Source organism: Rhinolophus sinicus, linkage group LG02, assembly GCF_036562045.2.
Source record: "Rhinolophus sinicus isolate RSC01 linkage group LG02, ASM3656204v1, whole genome shotgun sequence".
NCBI lineage: Eukaryota > Metazoa > Chordata > Mammalia > Chiroptera > Rhinolophidae > Rhinolophus > Rhinolophus sinicus.
Genome location: NC_133752.1, coordinates 162,918,767 through 162,929,071, shown reverse-complemented (window position 1 = coordinate 162,929,071; position 10,305 = coordinate 162,918,767). Strand labels below are relative to the sequence as shown.

The 10,305-nt window shown below is 32.0% G+C and overlaps 1 protein-coding gene across 1 annotated transcript; it reads left to right on the top strand.

The window, feature by feature from the left end:
• Positions 1-561: 561 nt before the first annotated feature.
• Positions 562-9,301, top strand: FGFR1OP2 (FGFR1 oncogene partner 2). Its single transcript, XM_074325905.1, has 6 exons — positions 562-708; positions 1,557-1,817; positions 2,248-2,283; positions 4,812-4,925; positions 7,410-7,523; positions 8,966-9,301. Exons 1-6 carry the CDS (start codon positions 574-576, stop codon positions 9,101-9,103), a joined length of 798 nt encoding a protein of 265 aa, XP_074182006.1. The 5' UTR covers positions 562-573; the 3' UTR covers positions 9,104-9,301.
• The last annotated feature ends 1,004 nt before the right edge of the window (positions 9,302-10,305 follow it).

The window sequence follows — 10,305 nt, the reverse complement described above, 5'->3', positions numbered from 1 at the left end:
TGCAAGAGTTAGAATTATAATGCAACTTCATATAAGAAGCAGAAGTTCCTCCAGAAGAGGGTTGATAATTTGACATAGCATGACATAGAGGCCACTTCGGCTAGTCAATAGTGTGTGTTTGTGAACTTTGCTCAAGTCACCTGACCAAGCAGAGGCTAAAGATCTTATAGTCAGAGACTGACAATCATTGACTATAGAATACAGACTAATAAATGTAAAGATAACAGAGTACCCTCATGACTAGCACAATTTCTATACAATATGAAATGTATTCATTTGATGTGTACTTTTTTCGCACTATAAATTCAGAGTATGTTAAATACATTGTAATACGTCTGCAAATTGTTTATATGTGTTCTAAGTTTTTCGAACACTGTAAATTCACTTTTAAGCTTGTGGCATTTTCACAGAAGCAAAACAGGTGTTCTTAGGTGTTTTTTTCTTCCCAATGAACAATCCTATAACAAATGTAGTTTCAGAAGCATATCTGTTAGCATGAAACTAAAATAAGATGATATGCTGGCTTTGTTTTGAGTCTTGATTTTAATTTTAATTGTAGGTCTTGCTGTAGAAATGAGTTGCACAATTGAGAAGGCACTCGCTGATGCTAAAGCTCTTGTTGAAAGACTGAGAGATCATGATGATGCAGCAGAATCTCTGATTGAGCAAACCACAGCTCTCAACAAGCGAGTAGAAGCCATGAAGCAGGTTTGATTTTTTTTCTTTCTTGTTGATTCCATTTTTTTAAAAGCAGTCATTGACATGTATGTATTGATGAATCATAAAATTCTGCTTGATTAGTAGTTAGTTATTATTTTAATGTTCTCTAAAATTGAAAAGTACCTAAGTTGTGTATTTCAGTTTTACTTTAGATTAGAATTTTGTCATGTTCAGGTGATATATATGTGTGTGACATATACATATAGGTATACACTGGGAGTGCCAAAAAAATGGCTACAAGTGGACACTTCGGTCAACGTTGCTCAAGCAGTAGTTCACCATAATCAGAAGTGTCTGGATGTTGATGGTAACCACTTTGAGCACCTCTTGTAATTGCAGAAGTCAAACGTGACTTGTGTTCATCTTTTGTTATTGGTATATATTGAGTATTACAATTTTGTAATTGTATTACAATTTTGTTATTGGTATATATTGAGTATTACAATTCCTTTCTTAAAATGTGTGTACATTTTTTTGGCGCCCTGTGTATATATTGTGAGGTGATTACCACAGTATGGTTAGTGAACACCTCCCTCACCTCACGTAGTTATCTTTTGCATTCGTGTGGTTAGAACATTTAAAATCTACTCTCTTAGAACCTTGCTAGTATATAGTACACTATTGTGAACTGTAGTCACAATGCTGTACATTAGATCCCCAGAACTTATTTATCTTATTGGCTCATTTTATAATTGGGTTATTTTTCTTATTAATTGAGTTATTTTGTGAGAGTTCTTTATATATTCTGAACACTAAACCCTTATCGGATAGATGCCTCAGATAGATATTTTCAAATATTTTCTTCCCACATGTTCTTTTTTTAATATTTTCAATAGTATCAGGAAGAAATTCAAGAACTTAATGAAGTTGCAAGACATCGGCCACGGTCCACATTAGTTATGGGAATCCAGCAAGAAAACAGACAGATCAGAGAATTGCAACAAGAGAACAAAGGCAAGATATATTATTACTACGTAGAGAAAATCAAAAGAGAACTTGAATCTGCAATTGTACCACCAACTTGGGAGCAATTAATATTTTCAAAAATGAGAAAACTAAATTTACTTTTTGACATGAGCTTCATTCCTAGTCCATATGTCTAAATCATATTTATTGCTCTGTATTCTGTCCTACATTTGAATGTCTACCTTGCTTGGAATCATCTTAGATTCTCATCATAAATATCCAGTTTGTGCCACTGTTGTTATCTATGAAATAACTCATTTTAATTCTCTGCAATCCCACTGCTTTAGTCCCCAGCTTAGTGTTCATAGTGTCTTGCCCGAACTGTCCTAATTGGTCTCCCTGATTCCATTCTCTTTTCCCCTTTTAACACAGGCATTACATTGATTTTTCAAAAATATATCTGATCATATATTATTTTGCCTAAGAACATTCATAGTACAGCAGGTCCTCAAATAACGTCATTTTTTTCAATGTTGTTTCATTATAATGTTGATGATATGCCATTGGAACTTAACTCTTGTTTATGTCAATTAGCCTATGGTAAAATTGATTTCGTTATAGGTGATTTTGCTTAAAGTTGCAGAACCTATCAGTAATGTTAAGTGAGGATTTACTGTACACTTACGTCTTTATCCAATGGCCTTTAAAGTCAATCCAATCCTTCTTTTCTGTCGTCTTTTTCCCATACCTCTCTTCCCATGAAAACTCTGCTCTTACCATCCTGAACTAGTTCCTGAATACTTCATCTTCTTGACATTTTCTGCTTTTCCTTATCTTTTTCATTTCTTATTTTGTTTGATTTCTTCTTCTAAATCCCATTGTTCCTAGCAGCTTTAATATACTGGGGGTGCCAAAAAAATGTATACACATGACTTGTAGTCATCTTTTGTTATCAGTATATATTGACTATTACAATTTTAATACAGTTTTTTCTTTTCTTAAAACGTGTATACATTTTTTTGGTACCCTCTGTATGTTAGAAAATAAACTCCATTTGAGAAATTAAGGTAAGTCTATTCAATTCAAAGTTATTTTTATAAGGTTATGTGATTTTTAAGAAATATTTCTTCTAACAGATTCATGTTTTGGCATTTGTTGCAAAAATAAAAATTGAAATGCTGAAAACTTTTTTAAAAATCTGAAAGCAGCTAAAGGTAGATTTGTGTTTCTTAAAATTATTTTCAAAATGAGGCTAATTCATCCAGATTATAAATAATCCTGATTATAATGGGAGAACCATGGGGTCAGGGAGAAGAACCAATATATTAAAAATTTGGCTCCTCTCCCCTTAAATCACATATCAGAAGCATCATTTTTAGAGACAGAACTGAACTGGTTTAGAAATTAGTGTTTTCCCTTCTATTCCTCTTCCGTGTTGTCATCCCTGTATCTGTTCCCTTTGTGTGTGTCCCAGTGTTTGCTAACGACTGCTGTGAAGACAAGTAGAATAATCCTTTACCATTCATCTTTTGTTTTAAATTGAATTTTAACTGCTGGTGTGAGACAAAAATGTTAAAATAGATTGTGATTACTAGGTATTGATTACTAGATAGTGATCTGTATTGGATAATAGTGAGCTAACTATTATTAGTTATAACTAATATTGCTTAAGAAATATTTATTGCTTTTAAGACATATTTTCATCTTTCTCAATCATTGAAACACATTTTAGATTCTTTAAAATATTTCTTCCATGTTGGTTCTTGTAGGTATTTTTAAATTAATTATTAATTCTATTAAGATTAAATACCTAATAAATCGATCTTTATGTGACAACTTCATATGTTAAGGTAGTAAAAGATACCTCTTGTGTCAAATAGTAAAATAATAAATTAATAAATAAGAGTTTAATGTTAACTAATTATGCTATTCATCTCCTAACCAAAAGGAAAACCTTGGCTATTTAAGTGTCAATCTTTTTAATATAAAATGTATCTATTATTAAATGAGATTATTATAAAAACATTTAAATTTAAATGTATAACTTTTTTCTTAAGGTACAAAATGAATTGACTTAAAATTATTGGTAAAAATAAATGTAATCTTGAAAAATTCCAGAAGTCTTTATGTTTAATAACCTAAGAAACAAATTTAAGATCTAAAGAGAAGAATACTCTGACAAAAGTGCTTAAAATAAGATACTGCAGCTTGTTAGTCCCATCCGGTAGTAGCTATGACAGAAGCAAATGTTTTCTAAAATGCATTAGATTTTACCATTCACCAGAGCTGTTTCATTAATTAGCAAAGTTAAGCATTTCTTAAGATAGCTGTAAACCATTTTTATTAATTATGTAAATTGAATTCATCATCGTAAGTGCTGATCCTTGCCCTCCATAAAATGACTATTCAGTTATTTGTTATTAATTCTAACTAATATGTATTAATGTTTGTGATTTTTATTTTTCCCAAAAAGGAGAGACTTTGACTCAATTAAACATTTATTAACACTTGCACTGATTTAGTTATTATTAATAATAAGATAAATGAATGAATACATTAGTTTACAGTATAATGGGAGATAACAGATACAAACATAACTATGTAATATAAGGTAGGATGTGATGAATCCTAAAATAGAGATATGAATTATTACTGGAATACTAGAGCAAGTAAGATTAGAGGATAAAGAGAATCTGGGAAGATGTCAAGGAAAGGAAGAAATCCATCTAAATCCAGCCTTAAATTAATTATCGGGAGGTGGTGTCAACAAGCAGAAGTGGGTGAGCAGAGAAACTTGTATGATAAAGTGCAGAAATACAGGATTCTAAAACATGTTTAAGCACTCTGATATGCCTAAACACAAAAATAATTTTATAACACATTTAGGGGTAACAGTTATACATAACAGCATTTTGGAGTAAGAGACCTTTTTGAGAGTCCAGAAATAGAGAATTTTGCTCTTTTCTGAAAGTTTTTGGGCACACATGTAAACATCAAAACATTTGAGACGTACTCATTTTCATCCAAATACTCAGTTTTACATTATTTTTGAACAGATGCCTTTTTGGAAATCTTAAAAAAGCAAACATTTCAAACAGTTGGCTAACACGCATGAACTAACACTCATTCAGTTTTTAAATTACGGATAATATCCGTATTAACATTATAATGACTCTATACTACAGATTGACATGGTACATCGTAACAACTCCGAAGGATTCTTCCTTGATGCATCTCGACACATCCTTGAAGCACCTCAACATGGACTGGAGAGAAGGCACTTGGAAGCAAATCAGAATGTACACTAAATCAAACAGTCAACTTTTGGGGTGTGGGTGGAAGGGGGTGTCCATTTAAAAAGTTATTTTACATTGAATTTTCCTGCCAGATTAAATCAGCAAATAAATGAAATTACTTTTTGAAATGCTGTGCTTTTGATAGCCATGCAAAAATATTTAGCGTAGAAACTGTAAATGTCATTAATTCTCTGTGTATTGTATCACACACATCCTGTTGGATAGTGGTAGGCTTTAAAGGTTGTTCAGGCCAGCTTTTCATTTTGGTGCTCTTATTATCTGTTGCTGCAAAATTTTAGTAAGCTTTAAACAGTTACTCTCTTTCTGGACATCAAAGATGTTTTCTTGGCAATAATTTTAATCTTATTTCATAAAAGTTTTGTTCAATCAAACTATTAAAAGAACTATTTTAATTCAGATTTTTGATAGTTTGTAGTCCTTTAGTTTGAGTTTATAATAAAATTAAAATGCCTTTGTCCAGGTGTTATGATCAAGTATATTAGGACTCTACTTTGTGTCTTAAATGTCTTTCTTTTTAAACTTGGGGCAGGTCTTTCTTGAGCAAAGTTGAAATAAACCTAAACAAATGTTACAAATGAAAGGCATTTTATTATAGTATAGTTCAAGGATTATGTTGCTGACACTTCTTGCCTTTAAGACCATTTTGAAAGCACAGGTCTTGGCCTAGTGTACCCAGTAAAAGATCTGATACTTCCCCAAAGATTTTATTGTAAAAAGTGAACCACCCATGAACTGGACCTATAAAAATACTGTTACATTTGAATAATTTTTTTTCTCATGATGATTTTATTAGAATAGACTCTGTCCTAAAAAAAAAAAAAAAAAAATTAGTAGTATCTTAGTTTCTTCCATTTCAAAGGCAAAGAATTATTTGCTTCCTGTGTAGTCTTTTCACCTGGGTCAGTGCCATAGGATGCCAAATCATAAACTGAGAAAACTGTTGGAATTCAAAATTTTACTCATTACCCTTATTCAATTTGCTGTTGCACTTAACTGTACTTAACTTCCTTTTAAACATTATGCTTCCCTGACATTAGGAGGCATTTTAATAATTTTTTTAACTATTGCAGAATATGACAGATGTTTGTCTTGATATCACTCTTGCTACCATAATGTAATCCAATAGAACTTTCTAAAATGATAGAAATGTTTTTTATCTGTGCTATTCAATATGGAAGCTACCAGCCACATGTAGCTATTGAGTACTTGGAAGTGCCTCTAGTGCAACTGAGGAACTGAATTGTTAATGTTTTTAAATGTAGTTGATTTTAAATAATTTACATTTAAATAGCATTATATTGGGCAGTGTCAATTAATCCTTCATTCTGCCTTCTTCCTGAATATTAGCATTGTATAGGTTTCCCCATTAAAATAATGTAAGGACCTGCATCTTTGTTGGATAAGAAGATATTAAATATGTGTTTTCTAAAGATATTTCTATTTGCCCTCCATCTTATTTCTTGCATAGTTTACTAATTTTGTAGGTTTTTTGGGGTCCTGTTCAAGTCCTTTTTACAAATAGAGAATATACAGCTATCTAAGGGAGTTTGGGGAGTTATTAACTTTATTTGGGGAGTTATTGACTTTTATATTTAATGTTTTGTCCTTAATATAATAAAATAACCCTCCATTGTCTGTGAACAATGGTCTGTAGAAGTTATTCATTTAAAAAATATTCTCAAGTTTCTGTTGATTTTAAACCTTGTGTGTGTCTCTTTCACTTGACTGTAAGCTCCTTGAAATCAGGGCACATGTCGTAACAGGATTCATATTCATATTGCCTAACAGTGTCTGGCCATTGTAGGTGTGCAAAAAAGAAAGAATGAGATTGGAAGAAATTTGTTATTTGTGTGCAAAAAAAAAAAGTATTTTATACTGAAATTATATTTGAACAGTTTGTGCAAAGAAGACCATTTAATATTTTAATACTTAAAAGCAGAACTGTTTATTTTACTCTATATTTATTATCTATTATGTACTGAACACAAATGGGCAAATATAAACAAGATAGTTTCTCCTCTCACCAGGGATTATAATCTAGAACAGGTTTTAAGACATGGGTAATACAGAAAAGATTTATAAATTTCTGGGGGAAAGAGATTGAATGTGTCAACAATTTTTATCTTTCCCATTACTTTGATCAATAGTATATGTACGTGGAAAAAAAGAAAATGTTGATTATTTGTGGTAAGAGGAACGTGAAATATGAGTGCTCTTGCTAGTGGGCTTAGTTACATCGTGCTGTTTATCCTTAATTTTTGTTCTAACCGAAATCTGATATCATTCGTGGTCATTCATAGTCAGTCTTGTAAATACCTGTTTGGTATATTACAGTCATGTTAAATGCAACATAAGACTATTACATTCATATTAAGTGGCAATGCAAATTTTATAAAAAGGAGAGGATCCAAAAATGAAAATAATAAAGTATTTCACTCATTTGCAACTCCCGTCTCTTTTTTTTAGGAACTGCAAGCTCATGTTGACCAGATAACTGAAATGGCAGCAGTAATGAGGAAAGCCATTGAAATTGATGAGCAACAGGGTTGCAAGGAACAGGAAAGAATATTTCAACTTGAAGTAAGTTTTAATTTGCAAATGTAGGTGAAAATTGCCCACGTAAAGATTTATGCCAGAAAATATATCCCATTTTGAAATATGTGTATATATGCTTTTCTGGGAAACTGGTAATGATCTTAATCTGGATACTGGATACTGGTTATATGTGTATATAATGGAAGACCATTTATGTACTAATGCAAGAGTCTAGGATCGGTAGTAACTTATACCAGTATTTGAGAAAATTTGATCCTGTGTTGCTTCTGTCATTAGGCGAAATACTTCTTCAGTTTAGCAATGTTTAAAATGTCTTCATTCTATTAGAGATCACAGTGATGCAGGGAAATTTTTTTAAATCCACAAATAATATTTTTTTGGGGCACTTGTATTTTTGTGAGGAATATAAAGGCTTTTGTCTCCTTTGTCCTTTATTTTGTGGTAGTGATAACACAAGTCATTGTTGAATAATCCACATCAGTAGAATAGACCTTTATACTTTAAAAGCTTCATTTTGAAATTGTGGTGGAGAAATTGGTTCTAGAGGGCCAAAAATGATTTCTGTCTCTAAACATACAGTGTTCTCTCATTCTTTAAAACAGGGATAAGCAAACTTTTTCAGTAAAGGGCCCGGCAGTAAATCTTTTAGGCTTTGCAAACCAGTCTCTGTTGTAACTACTCAACCCTGCCATTGTAATACAAAAGCAGTGTAATACAAAAATATACACACACAAAAGGTTGTGCTTACTTATGTTCCAGTAAAACTTAATTTCCAATAATGAGTCTCAAGCCAGGCTGCCTGTAGTTTGCTGACCCCTAGTTTATACCACTGAAACTTAGAAAGTAAGACCAAAGACAAAGTGGTAGAGAATAAATTATAAACATTTTTATAAAACATCTGCAAATTTCTTACAGTAACTAATCTAGTAAAACAATTAAAAAGGCAAAGTTGTCTATGCTAAATTTGGTCACTTACTTTCCTTCTTGAAAAATGTTGCCATCTACTCAGCCAGCCCCGCTGCTCTCCAATTCCAGTGAGGGAAGCAAACCAGATGGCTTGTCCCGCTTTCCATGCTATCGTGGAAAGTAATAAAAGTACTAAAAGTATGAGGTCCTAGTCCCAGAGTATTATTCACAAACTTTGTAAGTTTATATAGACATAAACCTAGATGTTCTTTTCTTCATCTATACTGTGATTGTAAAATAAGGCAATTTCTGAGGTTCTGTCTACAATTACAGCTGCGTAAATGAGAAGGCTTTGCAGTGCTGGAAGACACTGTGCACGATTCTGACCTCTTTAAAAAAGTGTTTTCTGGATTCAGGTTGTCAACTTCAACTGCACACATCGTTTAGCACATTTCCGTCCATTACAGAACTTGCTTATTTGTCATGTTGGCTTTTCTTATGGTCGTACTCTTGTTGTTACCTTGGTGACCGCATCTTTATTTTTGTTTGCCTTCTTATAGCAAGAAAACAAAGGCTTGAGAGAGATCCTTCAAATAACTCGAGAATCGTTTTTGAACCTTAGAAAAGACGATGTGTCGGAGAGTACGTCTTTGTCAGCATTCGTGACCAATAGTGACCTGAGTCTGAGGAAGAGCTGAGGAGCTTCTTTACAAGGCTCTAAACAATGGCTGGGACTGACCTACTCAAGTGAATGAATTCACAGAAAAATCAATCTCAAGCTCCCCTTTCTTTTCTCTATGTACAGTGCACTGGCAATGATATTTTTAAGAAATAGCAACAATGCGGTTCATGGTGATAGACTTTATTTCCAAATACAATTGCAAAGTAGAAACTAAGCCTTTGTTAGTTGGTGAACAAACTGAAGATTTTCAGTGACTGCTGAACATATCAAGATCTTTCAGAAGTGCTGTTGGCTTTCTGGATGATACTTCGTTAAATATAAATACTCCCAATAAATGTTTGGGAATGCACAAAATTATCCCAATTTTAAATATAAATTTTGCCACAATGTGGTGCATGTAAGATCATCATACTAAATGTAATCCTCCCTGTTTGGTGTCAGAGTTAACATATAGCTTATGTACCTACCGTTGAGACGTCAGCTTTAATGATTGCCTCTCTAACTTCCATTAATTTAAATTTTTGTCAAAATTCAGTTTGAAAGGCTGTAGAAATGTTTTATATGCACCATAGACAAAAGAATTTAATTTTAGCTAATTTACCATAATTAATACTCAGCTAACAATTGTCTATAACTTGCTAAGTATATGAAATATCGTTTCAGGAATGAAAGAGAAGGAATACTACTTTCTAAGAAAGAACTTATAAAAGACATATTTAGTAGGTTAAACTACTCCTTTGAAAAAATAAGTTTTGATTCTAAATCAGTAATGAAGGTGAGATTTTTCTCTTCTCTGGTTGATCTTTAAGGATATTATATATTTCATTTAGCTAACAGAGTTGAACTGTTTGGTTATTTTAAAGTAAATTGGGAACTTCTCTGCCTCATAAAACCCCCTTTTTTTTAAAGTAATTACTTTTAACAGATACAGAAAAAGTAAATTAAAATTTTCCTGGATCTACTCTTAAGCACCATCTATCTGGTCCTTATAGCCTCTAAGATTGTTCTGCTAACCTTTCAGTCAAAAGGGGTAAAAATGTCTATGGAGTTAGAAGTATTTGTTTTATTTTTTTTTTTAATATATATCCAATATATATTAAAGCCACCAGAAATAGAAATGTGCTTTAACATCAATTGAAACCTAAATTTTCTTTTGTGATGATTATAGAACAAAAGGATAAGATTATCAGATACGATTAAATATACTAATTTATATTA

Coding starts and splice junctions, on each gene's coding strand:
- FGFR1OP2 (XM_074325905.1), top strand. CDS start 574: ATGAGTTGCACAATTGAGAAGGCACTCGCTGATGCTAAAGCTCTTGTT. Junction 4,926..7,409: donor ACTTGGAAGCAAATCAGAAT/GTACACTAAATC, acceptor TCTTTTTTTTAG/GAACTGCAAGCTCATGTTGA. Junction 7,524..8,965: donor AAAGAATATTTCAACTTGAA/GTAAGTTTTAAT, acceptor GCCTTCTTATAG/CAAGAAAACAAAGGCTTGAG.